Below are 15,110 nucleotides of genomic sequence, written 5' to 3'. Positions count from 1 at the left end.
TAGGGGTTGTTTGGGTCCAACTTGAAGTTGGTAGGGTGAATTATTTAGCATACTCCATATCTTGGGTTCCAAATATAATAGTTGTACAACCTACAATTAACTACAACAATACTATTTGAAATTTCTCTTTATTATACTGTTTACTATTTCTTACTCATTCTCTCTCTTCCTCTCTATTACTGTTGCCATTTCCTACTTTACTAAAATAATATGTACCCGAATATATACTACTATAACCGTTGATTATTATAACCCATTAACTAAAAGCCCCTTAAAGTTTTGAAACCTAAACACTTTTCAAAGTTCATAATCTAAATAGATACAAGCCTATTCACAGATTAAGTTTGTAATTTAATCTAGAATTTATTACAAACTTTATAATATAGAAACTAAATCATAATCTACAACTTACATATTCAATAGATAAAAATTTAAAAGTATAAGGGCTAAAGTTTTACTCACTTAAATTTAGAGACTAAATTAGTACTTTTATGAAAGTATAGAAATATCGTTCTACAAATTTATTTAGAAAAATAAAATCACACTTTTGATCCTTGAAATTTGACCTACTTGCATTTGGGTCTCTAAATCTTCAAAGTAGATGTTTTAGCCCTTAAAATTTAGAGTAAAATCATTTGGTCCTCATCGATAGAACTTTTAGTCAGATTGTTAACTTTTTGTTACATAGGCTTAACATAACGTTTTTTTTATTATTAATTTAAGATGACATGAAAAAAACCACGAGTTACAATTGCACCCTTAAACTTTCAATGGTGAAAATTAGGTCTTTAAACATTTAAAAATGTTAAAATTGAACCATCAAACTTATAACAATTATAGAAGTTGAACCCGCAAATGATAACAATTGAACCCTCAAATTTATATTTGAGGATTTAGTTTTTAAAATTGACCATTTAAAAGTATAATTGCAACTAACCTCATATTTTAAGAGTGGTTTTTGCAATCTGTTATGCTTTTATTATTAGTTTAAATTTCAAACGAGAATATAAACTACTTTTTCTTTTCGTTTTCTCACCTCCTTATCTATATTTTTTTCTCTAATTATACCAAATTTAAGTGCTAAAATATCGTATTTGAAAATTTAGAGACGTAAACACAATTTTAAATATAATTTTAGGGACTAGAAATATAATTTGTTTTTATTTTATTTTATTTATTTTAAAGAATTAACATAGAGTATACAAGTTTTAAAGTGGAGTGAATAAATAAATGTAACGTAGGAGAAAAAAGTTATAATTTAATAGGATGGGTCCAAACGACAAAGTCCAGTTAGATACACTCTGTATATTCCGGCTAAAATGCGCGCCGTGCGCATTTGCAAACCATCAACAAAGCCCTGAATCTCAATCCATCCGACGCCGACGGTGAGAACCGGCCAGAATCGAGAATCTGAGACAGGGTTAGAATCAGAGTGGAGATTCTTCGCTATGCTGGACGACGACGACGATGATAGTTTCGGCGACTTCAATTTCGTTACAAACCATCCCGATCAGATCAACAACCGAACTTCCTCCACGAGCATCGATGACGACGATTGGGGCGATTTCGTCGACCATTCCTCTCAGATCGCCGACGCTATCGATCTATCCCGTCCCCAGCCTTCTCCCAATTCAAACCCCTCCGACATGTCCCCGAAGATTCAGTGGGCGAAGCCTCAGGGGGCTATTCCGCTTTCCATTTTTGGTGAGGAGGAAGAGAAGGAGGAATTGGGATCTGGTGTAGTTGGTTCTAGTGTTGGGTTTGGAGAAATTTCGTTTGTTGGGAAAGAGAGTGGTTCGGCTAAGAAGGGAGGGAGTTTGGGTGTTGGGGTTGGGATTGATGATTTGATTGCTAATTTGTATAGTCCTCATCACCAGATCAAAGCTGGAAGTCCGTCGAAATCGAACATGGAATTCGATCCTTTGAACTTCAACAATTCCTTGAATTTGAAATCTAGTGTCTCCAATTTGAATGTCAATGGTGTTTATTCTTATGGGAGCCAGACCAATTTTGTTACCGGTGCATTAAATTTTGAAACTAATGGAGTGATGTCTAATGGGTTCCATTCTGACTTGACAAACGTCGGTGGGAGCATTGAGGATGATTGTCAGGAGGTGGACGATTTTGATGGCTGGGAATTTAAAGCTGCAGAGTCAGTTACTCCAACGGGCGATGATCAGAAATCAAAGGTAAATTGAATACAAAAACTTACTAACGATGTTAAGGCTTTTTAAGGGAGTTGATATCAAACTCCATAAATTGGTTTCGTTTAAAAATTTCTTGAAGTTCAAGTTATTAGAATGGAAATATAGGTTTTTCAGAGTGTTAATGTATTAAAAGTAGAAGATGGTAAAACATAGTTTAAAGATTAGATAGGAATTCAGACTTCAGAGTTTTATTGTGGTTCATTTTATTAATTTCAAAACATCAGTAGGAGCTACTCATTTTCATAACTATACCAGGAAGAACTGGTTTTTGAACCATTCCATTTGAAGATGGAGCCTACAATGCAAATTGAAGTTGCTATTCAGGCCGGTATTACTTATTTTATTTACTTTACAGTTACCTACTCTTTATTGTTTAAGGTTACAGGAACATGCTTAAAAATTTATAGATTTTCTTTCGCTATGAGTTATTCTCTTGTATTTGCATTACTTACTACATATACTGGAGACTCCTGTTGGTGGGTTTGATTGGTTCAGTACCTTTTAAAATAATGTCTATGAACTGCTATGCGTATAAGAGATGATACTTATCGACATTTTATAATCTGAAGGTTGACAGCACAAACCAAGAAGGTTTTGATGGAGTGGCACAGGCATTTGAATCTGCAATCAATGGGCATAACCATGTAGATTCGGTTGTTCAATCAAATGGAGCTGTTAACAACATAGATGACAGGGACTTTGGTTTTAGTCTTGATGCAAGTTCTGTGGCCCAACATGGTGTCTTATCAAACTCACAAAATAAGAATGGTCAGAATGATCTAGGTACTGGCTTAAACCCTTCTCCTATTGATCGGGATGCCAATGGTGGTGGACATGTGTGGGATTTCAAGGATGCTTTTTCTGATGCATCAGGCTATAAGTTGGTGAGTTGTTATACCTATTTTTAGCATTGTATTGAGTAGATATTTAGTAAGTTCATCATGCTATACTTTTTATTTTCATTGTAGGAAGAGTTGAAGCCTGTCATCATTCCTCCTAATGGTGTAGAGGTGCTTGTTCTGAATGGCAGTGTTGATTTATTTGCTCCTGATGGGATTTCTCACAAATCTAGTGAACAACAAAATTTTGACTTAAATTTTGATCTGAATTGGGGGAAAGAAGATGGAAAGTTTTTTCATGGAAACCAGGATGACAACTTCCATGATACCAGAAAAGATTTAAACACTTCTCTAGTTAATGAGGATGATGATTTCAACGAGAATATTTGGGATTTCAAGTCCGCACTTTCAGATTCTGGATCAAACAATAAGGTTTTTTTAGCCTGTCATATTCAAGATATTTAAGTTCTATGTTACCTCTATTTGAAATTGATGTTCCATTTTTTATTTGGCTGTAGGGAGAGGCAGTTGAATTTGTGGCTGATCCCGAAGCACCTGCTTTTGGTTTTAGTAGTAGTATTCAGGTGGTTGCTCATATCTCCAGCTGTATGATAATTACTATGGAGTTCTTTTGATTCTTATAACATCAAAACTTTTTTGTCATATAAAATGATGATTGCTTCATAATGCACTAAAATTAGTGCAGAGAAGTTGTTATCGTGTCAGCAATAGTTTTTTATAAGGATTTCTCTGCTCTTGTTTGGGCCTTGAGGTGGGTACTTTAAAAAAAAAAAAAAGGATTCTTCTATTCTTGCTCAGTTTCTTAAAAGACAATTACTGATGCTATCATGGCCACTCATGGAGTGTGGATATGTATATTTGTATGTATGTTATTGATGTCCAAAAGTATAATTGCATATATTAAATCTTTAAACCGTAGTCTTAGTTTTTCCTCTGTAGTCTAGATGGGAAAGCTTCTTGTAGTTATTATTTTTGAAGTTTGAGGATGTGTCATCCTCCTTTTATTTTATTGTTTTTAATATACTATTGTTTAAATTAAAATAAACTTGAATTTATAACTTTCCTCTTATATTATTGTCAGGGTCAGTTCCTCTAAACCTCGTAACTGTAATTAGTTTGAACATGGATGATCTAAATATTCTTGTTCTGTTCCGTGTTCGATTCACGTCAGGTTCAAAATATCCTTGTTCTAGTTTTGTGCACTTCACCTTCTATGGGTATTGCATATATAATATCCATCTCCAATTCCGCAATCTTACTATACATACTACCTTGGATGTTTATATCTTCTCAACCTTCAACTTTCTGTGTTTCTTTTGGTTTTATAGACGTATTGTGCTTGGGTTTGTAATGATTGGTTCTTTCAAAATTTTCTTCCAGAGGAGTTCAGAGTTATTGTCTAGTCACCAGAAAGCCCTGCCCTTGTCAATTTTTGGAGATGAGGGTCTGGAAACTACTGATGATTTCTCAATGAATCAAGATGCTTCTACCTTTATTACTGTCACCCATGAAGGACTTGATAACAAAAAACCTGGTTCTAGTGTATCTATCAATGACTTGATATCAAGTCTATACAGTCAAGCTGAGAACAATGGTTCCATCAAATCTTCCCCAGAAGAAAATGAAAATGGAATAAATTCATCTCCAAGGATGTCACACTCAGATTTTGGCAATGATGATGATGATGATTCCTGGGAGTTTAAAGATGCATCACCAGATGTTAACATGCCAGATCAAACATACGTTTCTATTCTTGGAGATTTACCCCAGCTGTCATCTACTAAACTTCAGTTTGATTGTTACATGGATTTTTATCACAGATTAAATGTTGTTTTGAACCATGTTGTTGATGGCCTTCTTGAGAATTTAAAGGTTGGTGATCTTATGAAAAATTAAAAAAAAGAAATATATGCATGCCAGATGAAATGGCTGTTACTATATGACGTGTTATTAATGTTCTCTTTTAATTTTATTCCTTAATAGAAAGTCCAGAGTAATGCCCCTCTTTCTGGTGAAGAAGCAAAAGTAAGAGCCATTTGTGAAGAAATTCAGGTTAGTAACCATGCTTGCTTCTTTACTACTGGGTTTTCTTTTATCATTTTCTCTTCAATCTTAAGCCATGATAAATCTCTTTAATCAAACTTTCTCGAGATGTATACTTTCTTTGATAGTTTGTGTAAACACTAAACACTCATTGTTAAAACCTGTTCTTTTTCCTTTTGCATTTGCATCTCTTTTCGTAATCATTATGAAAATTGCTATGAGATGACTGTTGGAACAATGACAATTTGTGTCTTTCTTATGTAATATGTACTATTTTCCTGTAAACTCCTGAGAAAAAGATTTTTTCCTTCAGAATTTCAGTGCTGAACTGTCACAAGAGAATATTACAGCTGACAACTTCTCATCAGATCTTCTCCTTCCAAAAAACAATACTTTTGGTGAGCTCTTTGAGATGTTGCGGGATCCAAGGTTTCAAATTCTTGATGAAGAATTCCGGTTGTCGGAAAGGTTACTATTGGTAAGACTCTTGCATTTGGATGATATATATTTCTTTTTGGCAGGAAACAAATATTAATTAGTAGCTTTTAGAAATTTGAATTTCCTAGTGTTCAAGTTCCGCAAACCCCCCCCCCCCCCCCCCCCCCCCAATTGCCAAACCGTTGAGTGCACAACCCCAAATTTTTGTTAGTTTCTTCTGTTGCAAGCATGAATGTATTTTTTTAATTCCACATTATTTAGGATGTTTATGATTGCTGCAGGGCGTAAGACTATCTGGTATATTTTCTAGAATTTCGAAGTTTATGAAATAGTTTTTTTTGTATTTTTTAAGCACACGTCTGGAATACAGAGCAATTTTAATTACACTCTCAAGTCTTAAGCGCTGCATCAATTTTATGGCTCCAGAATCTATAATTGTTTGAATAATTTTGTCCTTGGTTATGGATATTACTTCATAGTGTACTTCCTTGTTCTATTGATAGGCAGAAAATGATTTGAGATCAGCTGTTGAGCTCTTGAAACACGTTGTGTCGACTCTGAAGATTCTTAAACTTGTATCAGTGGAGGAGCAATCTAATTATGTTTCCATATGGAATGAAATGATGTTTATTTGCTTTCAAGAATTAAAACACGGTGCTTTGATTTGGAAGGAATCTGTACAGAGAAATGTTGAAAGTTACATATTATCTGAACCTCAAGGTACTGCATTACTTAGCACTATGGATAATATTTGCAAGTTGTAAATTAGCTGACCAGTTCATGTCTGCCATTCTTTCAGGAAAACAATATATCTGCGCCCTTGGAGAGATTTATAGGGTAGTTCAAGTGCTTAGAGCCTCAGTTGTACTTTACAAGCCATGGATATTGTTAGGTCAGGTTGGTCCCAGTGGTTTGATTTCTCTTCTGAATGAGTGCTCCAGTATTTGGCTGAGTTCAGGACTCGGTGGAGCTCTCTGCAAGATAGATGGTCCTATTGATTGCAAAGCATTATTGGATTCCATCAATGTTATTCAGAATCTTGATGAATGGGGTTTGAGAAAGCATGTTCTCTTGGGACAACAACCTACTTGTAATCTGTCACTCTTAAGTGCTGAATCAATTCCAGGTATGCACTGGTTCTATTATACTTTATTTTTCCAAGCTAGGAACTTAGACTTCCTTAGAACCGAAGATTACAAAAGAGAAGAGAGCATGAGTCAACAACCCACCCAGAGTACCTACTCCCATGTGCTTGAATACACACACATATATAGAAGTAAAAAGGGAAATGAAAAGAAAAAAATGACAATTAAAAATTAACTTCAAGAGGATACGCAAGAATCCCAAAGAGCTAACAAGATTCCAAATGTCCAATTGCATGTTTCAATGATAATTGAAGACCTAAAATTTTTTTCCTTTCAGAACTTTGTAAGGCCCCCAATTATACACACGTATAAACACAGTGGTAGGAAAGGAATTGGGGAGGAAATGGGAGACTGAGGAGCATTATGAAGTTTGTTAAGGAGGTGGGGACTAGCATTAGGCATTATGGAGTTTGTTAGAGAGGTGGGGACCAAGAAGGTTGTAAGAGGGTTTAAGAAGGGGTTATGGCGAGGTAGAGTAGAGGCAATTTTGAGTACATCAAGCTTGGCTTGTTAGAGAGGATTCCAGCCCTCTATAAAGTGTTGTGGGATAGTGATCAATTGTTCTTTTCTATTTCTTGCAATTTTGCTTTGGCAATTCTCTGTAATTTCCCTTGAAAGTTCATAAATAAAGCTTTTAGAGCATTGCTCTGTTCTAGGGAAGGTGTTGTTAGGGAATTTTTACTTGCAAGGGTTCGGGTTCCTAACAAATTGGTTCCAGAGCTACTCCCATCCTGGGAAAAACGAGAGGAGAGAAGAAGCGGGAGATGGAAGAGAAGCTGGAAAACCATGCGAAGAGTATCGTAGAGCTCAGAGAATGGATGAACGAAATGCGAAAGAATTTGGAGAAAGTAGTTACCACGGTTCAAATCCTGATGGAGACACGGGAGAAGGAGGCTTCAGTCATCATGATGAGGACCCCACAGACGCAGGCACCTCAAGAAGGAGACGAAGGAGAGAGTTCCCATTCTAGAACGAATGAAGTTCCAGTAGATTGCAGCAAGTATAAGCGCTTGGAGATGCCGATTTTCGTAGATCCCAATTCGTGGGTATATAGGGCTGAACACTTCTCTGAAATTCACGAATTGTCCGACGAAGAAAAAATCAAGGTAGTGGTTGTCGCTTTTGCACCAGATGCAATCGATTGGTTCCGGTGACGATAGGAGGCTGATTTGAACATGGGGAGATCTGAAGAACCGAATGTTTGAGCGATTTCGTCCGTCTCAAGAAGGTACATTTCTATCCCGATTACTACGAGTTAAACAGGAGGAAGGGGTCATACGAGGAATATCGGAAGAAGTTTGAGACGTGCTGCACTAATACCAAAGACGGCAGAAGAGGTCTTGGAGGAGTCATTCTTAAACGGGTTAGCATAAGATATCTAAGCAAAGGTAATCAGCCGACACCCAGTGGGCTTGCATAGGGAAGCCCAAATTGTTAGCGACAAGAATTTGGCCCTACAGATTGTGAAAGGAGAAATGGGCTTTGCATAGTAATCGACCCAAAAAAGTTCGAACGTGCCAACCACGAGTGGAAGGCCCAAATCGCCAGGAAAAAGTCAGCCCTAAAGAGTGTATTAATACCTGAGAAGGGAGCAATGCAAAAGAAGGAAAGGGCATTTCGAAGATTGACTGACTCGGAGGCGAAGGAAAAAAGGGAGAAAGGGTTGTGTTTCTGCCGCGATGAGAAGTATCATCCGGGTCACCGTTGTAAACTGAAGGAGAATTGAGAGCTGAACTTGTTAATCTTCCAAGACGAGGAAGAAATCGAGGAAGTAACGGTCGGGTGGTGGTGGAAGAACCCGAAATTAAGACTCCGGAGGTCACAGATAACATCGAAATCGCCTTACGTTCCATCCTTGGGTTATTAGGAAAAGGGACGATGAAACTAAAAGGGCTGTTAGCCGGAAGGGACGTGGTAGTGATGATCGATTGTGGAGCCACCCACCATTTCATACACCGACGACTGGTGGAAGAGTTGAAGCTGCTATTGACCAATACATCAAATTACGGAGTTGTAGTTGGAAACGGGGATGCCATCCAAGGAAAAGGGGTGTGTAAGGGGTGGTTGTCATTTTGCCCAAGCTAATGGTTACGGAAGATTTCTTGCCCCTGGAGTTGGGAAGAATGGATGTCATCCTGGGAATGATTTGGTTATGCAATATGGGCTATATGGAGGTCCATTGGCCGACCTTAACAATGACATTTACAACTGGGCAACAAATGATAGTGCTAAAGGGAGACCCATCCCTCACGGTCACGGAGGTATCCTTGAAATCTTTGACGCACACTTGGGACGACGAAGATTTGGGATTCTTGGTGGGATGCCAACAGTTGGAGCCGAAACCGATAGATGAAGGGAATAACGACTCGGAAGCCGAGGGAGAAGCAGAGGTATCCCACAGTATACAAGAATCGTTGACAGAATTTGGGACATTTTCGAGGTCCCTTCTTCTCTTCCCCCTAAAGGGGCGGGGGGTGGACCACAGGATATTAACCAAGGTAGGGGAGGCTCTGGTGAATGTGCGACCCTACAGGTCCAGTCATGCTCAAAAGGATGAGATAGAAAAACTAGTGAACGAGATGCTAATGGCTGGGATCATACGACCAAGTCACAGCCCCTACTCGAGTCCTGTTCTTTTAGTAAAAAAGAAGGATGGTGGATGGCGTTTCTGTGTGGATTATCGTCGACTCAATCATGTGACTGTGGCTGATAAATTCTCGATTCCAATGATCGAGGAGTTGCTAGATGAACTTCATGGCTCAACAATATTTTCAAATTGGACCTTAAATCAAAATATCATGAAATACGAATGCATGAATCAGATGTGGAGAAGACGACTTTCCAAACTCACGAAGGTCACTATGAATTCTTGGTAACCCTTCGGATTGACTAATGCACCGGCTACCTTCCAATCTTTGATGAACCAAATACTCAGACCATTTTTACGAAGGTACATATTAGTTTTCTTTGATGATATTCTAGTTTATAGCCCTTATGAGGAAATACATACTAAACATTTGGAAATGGTAATGAATGTTTTGCGAGATAATCGACTCTTTGCCAACTAGAAGAAGTGTACCTTTGGCAAACGAAGGATCCAGTACTTGGGTCATTGGATGTCAGTGGTGGGGGTTGAGGCAGATGGTGACAAGATAAAAGTCATGCTACGTTGGCCAATTCCAAGGAATGTGACAGACTTACGGGGGTTTTGGGGTCTCATCGAGTACTACCGACGATTCGTGAAGGACTACGGAACCATGGCGACTCCTTTGACCAAACTCTATTGCAAAAGGATGCATTCAAGTGGAGTGATGAAGCCACCTTGGCATTCGAGGCATTCAAACAAGCCATGGTGAGCCTACCTGTGCTAGCTCTCCCTAATTCTGAGTTGCTGTTTATCATGGAGACAGATGTATCTAGAGTTGGGTTGGGGGTTGTGATGATGCAAGAACGACCTATTGCATATTTCAGCCAAGCACCGTCAACACAAGCCCAAGGGAAGTCCATTTACGAACGGGAGCTCATGGCAGTGGTACTATCAGTCCAGAAATGGAGACTTTATCTATTAGGGCGCAAATTTATGGTAATCTCCGATCAGAAAGCCTTTAAGTTCTTCTGGAACAGAGGGAGGTTCAACCTCAATTTCAGAGGTGGTTTGACCAAACTAATGAGATATGATTTCGAGATACTTCATCACTCGGGCCTGAATAATAAGGTAGTAGATGCATTATCAAGAATGCCACCCCAAACCGAACTCATGACATTTCCAGCCCCATCGTTGATTGATGTGCAAATAGTGCAACAAGTGGTTGAAGCTGATGAAAAGTTACAACAGATTCGTAAGAAACTAGAGGAAGATCCGACGAGCGATAAGAAATTCTCTGTATCCCAAGGACTTCTGCTGTACAAAGGCAGGTTGGTGTTATCCAAGAACTCGACTTACATACCCACCCTGTTGTCAACGTTTCATGATTCCATACTAGGAGGTCATTTGCGTTACCTACGCACGTATAAACGAATGTCAGAGGAATTATGTTGGAAAAGAATGATGGATGATGTCAAGAAACATGTGGTGGAGTGTGTGATCTGTCAGAGGAACAAAAACAAAGCAGTGGCTCCTGCAGGGTTGCTCCAGCCGTTACCTATACCTGACCGAGTATGGGAAGACATATCAATGGATTTCGTGGAGGGACTGCCCAAGTCATGCAGAAAAGATTCCTTAATGGTAGTGGTTGATAGGTTGAGTAAATACGCACATTTTGTTCTGCTTAGTCATCCATGTACAACAAAGAAGATAACGGAGGTCTTTGGGTTCCCAAGGTCGATTGTTTTGGATCGAGACAATATCTTCATGAGTAGTTTTTGGGTGGAGCTTTGCAAGGTCCACGGGGTGGCTCTAAAAAGGAGTACAACCTTTCATCCCCAAACAGATGGCCAAACCGAACGAGTTAATCGATGTGTGAAGACTTATCTCCGTTGTTTCTGTAATGAGCAACCGAAGTAGTGGTTCAATTCCATCCCATGGGCTGAATATTGGTACAATACCACTTTTCATGATTCCATCAACACTACCCTTTACTCCGTGGTTTTTGGGAGACCCATTCCACCCTTGAATTCCTATGGAGATCGGAAGACGACAAATGACACTCTAGAGCAACAATTGATCGAGCGAGATAGGGCCTTGGTGGCACTAAAAGAACATCTAACTGTGGCACAAGAAAGAATGAAACGATATGCCGATCAACACCGAAGGGAAGTTCAGCATGAAATTGGAGACTTAGTTTTTCTCAAATTGCACCCTTACAGACAAAGAACCTTGGCCAAGAAAAGATGTGAGAAGCTCGCTCCACGGTTCTATGGACCTTATCGCATCTTGGAAAGGATTGGAGAAGTGGCATATTGATTGGAATTACCAGCTGAGGCAAGGGTTCATGACGTTTTCCACGTTTCATAGTTAAAACATGCATCGGCAAGTCACCGCAAGTGTAGAATAAAGCCCCAGATCTATCTGACGATTTTGAACTACAACTATCTCCGAAAGCAGTCAGAGGTGTCCGTTGGAATACTAAAATGATGAGGGAAGATTGGTTGGTAAAATGGAAAAACTACCCGGAAAGTGACGTAACGTGGGAAGGGGTGGAAAATATGAGACAACAATATCCTCGATTCCACCTTGAGAACAAGGTGACTACAAAACCGGAGGATATCGTAAGGCCCCCAATTATACACACGTATAAACGCAGGGGTAGGAAAGGAATTGGGGAGGAAATGGGAGACTAAGGAGAATTATGAAGTTTGTTAGGGAGTGGGGACCAGCATAGGCATTATGGAGTTTGTTAGAATGGTGGGGACCAAGAAGGTTGTAAGAGGGTTTAAGGGAGGGGTAATGGCGAGGTGGAGAGGCAATTTTGAGTGCATCAAGTTTGGCTTGTGGGAGAGGACTCCAGCCCTCTAGAAAGTGCTGGGGGATAGTGATCAATTGTTCTTTTCTATTTCTTGCAATTTTGCTTTGGCAATTCTCTGTAATTTCCCCCAGAAAGTTCATAAATAAAGCTTTCAGAGCATTGCTCTGTTCTAGGGAAGAGAAGGTGGTGTTAGGGAATTTTCACTTGCAGGGGTTCGGGTTCCTAACAAGGAATAGTTTTAACAGTGTTCATCCTCATTCATACTATCTTTGCTTCTCTTAAAAAGATGACCAATAACAGCTGGTTATGTTTTCCATAGAGCTTTGAGAAAACCACCAGCTCAACCGAAACTCCTTAGTAGTCTTGGCCATCTCTGTTAGGCTATCTGCAGCTACACTAAGGTCGTTCTTCTGCAAACAACACCCAATAGCTCGAAAGGGGTAGTTTTTTTCTGTCCTCTCTTTTGAGTGACTTCCACTATATTACAATATCCAATAGCCTTTTGAGAGGGTTCTCTCGCTCCCAAGTTCCACAATGGTCAATCCCACCAAAATGGATCCTCAAAAGTTTTAACACCCAATATTTATAACCAGGTCACCTCTTACCTAATAACCACTATTCCCTTACTATCCTATTACCATTCCCAACATAGTCCCCATTAGTACCCTCACAAAAGGCTCTGCGAAACAATCTCCCCATAGCAGTTAGCATTCGTGGAAGGGTGAACTAAGTGGAAATCGCCAGGAAAGTTGTGGATGAGCTAAGAATAAAGGAGAGACGCTTGGCTTTCTGAAAAAACATATGATAAGGTTAACTGCCGAATTTCCTTCCGAATGATAGCAAGCCTTTCGGTAAAGATATAAGAAAGTACTAGCTATCAAACCCAACGGAGAAGGGGTTCAGGAAACCTAAGGTAAAAGACGTGTCTCGATGATTGCCAAATGGATTTGGCAGTCTGTTGATGGAAAACTTCTTGCGGCATAAGCAACTAGATGATTCCAAGCAAAGCAAGCATGGCAAAGATCATCTTTAGTAGGTTTACTCTGAAATAGCAGTCATAATTACATGACGTGGATCATTCTAGTAACGGGGTTTGAGTTCCACCTTAGTGTTGTCCATAAGCCCAAATTTTACTTTAGCTTTTAGCTTAGTTATGTTTGGGTTTGATGACACCGAGAACTTTGAATCTTCCAGTTTCGTGCACCAACGATGTCTGTTCAACAGATAATCGCATTTAATCGATAAATTAAATAACCCCCCACCTCTCCCACATTGGAAAGAGAAATATTTAGAATTCTGGCAATCAAATACTATAGCCATTTCTATCTTTGTTTTGTAAATTTCATTTTTACAGTTCCATCTTCCTGAGATTTTGGTATGGCATTAGGTATGGATTTGGTGGTCTGGAATGGGGAGAACTACTTTTTGAAGCTCGCAAACTTATGGGCAAATCTAATAGGTCGTGATCCTCCATTCATTCAACACTCGAATAATAGGAGATAGAGGATCAAGCCATATTGTTTTGTATAATAGTCTGGATGATGTGGCTGTTGCTATTTTCTGCGACATCAGCTTTTGTTCCAGCTGCTCATCCGCGTTGATGTTTAATATGCAATGCTAGATGATTTCAAGAACTTTCTGGGTTTTCAAGAAGATCAAATAAATCAAATCCAGGTTTCTTGGCATTCAGTTTCCAACCCATACTCTGCCATTCTTTAGAAGAGCTACTGCTTAGCAACTCGACGGTGTTTCATATCTGTATCATATTATGATTTATGCAGTCCAGAACTGGATGGATTCAGAATACCACATACATAGAGAGATTTTCGTCATGTTCGAGATCATTTTTGTTACAAGGTATATGTATTCTTTTCCTTTTTAATCCTTTTGGTTCTTGTTTAAATGTTACGTTTCTAGTTCAGAATCCCAGAATCAGAACAAGATCTGTTTATCAGAGATGAACTTTGTACACTGTCTGTATATATAGTTTTTCCCAGAATCATTGTGGTATTTATAGTATGTGAAGGTAATTGATTTTATTTTTCCTATTGTTTTAACAATTTGCATTAAAATATTTACTATTACAATGCCTGAAAATCTTTAACGTGTTTCCATTTCTTTATAAACCATCGACAACTCTTGGACGTAATCAAGTCTATTAATAAGAGCTTGATTTTGGGTTCTTAACTCCTCGTTGGCTAGTCTTTAATTTTTATTTTTTATTTCATTTTTCTCGAGAATTGGCAAATCTTCCTAAAATAATTAAACAAATAGTGTACTAATGAAGGAATGAAGGCAAAGAATTGGTTATAAATGATTATAACTGACTTGACATAAAATTTGTACTATCAGCCATATATTTGCCAAAAAAAAAATATATATATAGATAAATCATTTAAAACAATTTCTCTAAAATTAAACTATTTCTCGAATATATTTTAGGTCACGTTTACTTGAGCAGAATGTGTATAAATCAATCAAATACACAATTCATTTTGTTCATCCCATCGGATCATTTTAGATTTTGCTTGCAAGTGGGATCCACCGTATCATTCATAATTGAGCTTGGGAAGGTCCTAAATCTACTTGTGTTTGATGAGAAGGTTCTCAATCCAATTGCATTTGAATATTTGGTGAGATCCATACATTTGGTAAGAATATTTTTGGATCAATTTTTGTCATTTGCCCTTTGAAATGAGGTGATACTGCTTTATAAATGGTAATATCGGTAGTGATTTTGACCACTTTAATAGTTTTATAACTCCCTTTTATTGGTCTTACCGATCTACATGTTATCCGAAGTATCGGTAGCGATTTTGATCACTTTAACAATTTTATAACCTCCTTTCTTCATCTTATCGATCTATCGGTTATTATGATGAAGTCGATAGTGGTTAAGATCCCGATGCTTTTATCGCTTTTATTTTGTTTCGTCAGTCTGAACATTGAATTTTTAAATTTTTGTTAAAACCACTTTCATGCTACAATTATCGATCTACTGTTATAATGTTC

The 15,110-nt window shown here is 38.3% G+C and overlaps 1 protein-coding gene across 2 annotated transcripts; it reads left to right on the top strand.

Moving 5' to 3' along the window:
* Positions 1–1,254: 1,254 nt before the first annotated feature.
* On the top strand, positions 1,255–14,155 carry LOC120077179. 2 transcript variants are annotated; one of them, XM_039031083.1, is made up of 11 exons: positions 1,255–2,189; positions 2,463–2,531; positions 2,777–3,091; positions 3,176–3,478; positions 3,565–3,630; positions 4,448–4,939; positions 5,051–5,119; positions 5,424–5,588; positions 6,052–6,268; positions 6,348–6,674; positions 13,486–14,155. In XM_039031083.1, exons 1-11 carry the CDS (start codon positions 1,449–1,451, stop codon positions 13,599–13,601), a joined length of 2,880 nt encoding a protein of 959 aa, XP_038887011.1. In that variant the 5' UTR covers positions 1,255–1,448; the 3' UTR covers positions 13,602–14,155. The 2 variants fall into 2 exon arrangements, with proteins under 2 accessions (XP_038887011.1, XP_038887012.1); XM_039031084.1 differs by lacking the exon at positions 2,463–2,531 and having other exon boundaries at positions 1,256–2,189.
* Positions 14,156–15,110: the final 955 nt, after the last annotated feature.

The sequence above is a fragment of the Benincasa hispida genome, chromosome 5, assembly GCF_009727055.1.
Source record: "Benincasa hispida cultivar B227 chromosome 5, ASM972705v1, whole genome shotgun sequence".
Lineage (NCBI taxonomy): Eukaryota > Viridiplantae > Streptophyta > Magnoliopsida > Cucurbitales > Cucurbitaceae > Benincasa > Benincasa hispida.
The sequence above is the reverse complement of the archived record's forward strand: the minus strand, read 5'-3'. Positions and strand labels throughout refer to the sequence as shown.

Excerpts from the sequence above, each read along its gene's own strand:
- LOC120077179 (XM_039031083.1), top strand. The coding sequence starts at position 1,449 with ATGCTGGACGACGACGACGATGATAGTTTCGGCGACTTCAATTTCGTT. Across the intron at positions 3,092-3,175 it reads ATGCATCAGGCTATAAGTTG|GAAGAGTTGAAGCCTGTCAT; the intron begins GTGAGTTGTTAT and ends TTTTCATTGTAG. Across the intron at positions 5,589-6,051 it reads TGTCGGAAAGGTTACTATTG|GCAGAAAATGATTTGAGATC; the intron begins GTAAGACTCTTG and ends TTCTATTGATAG.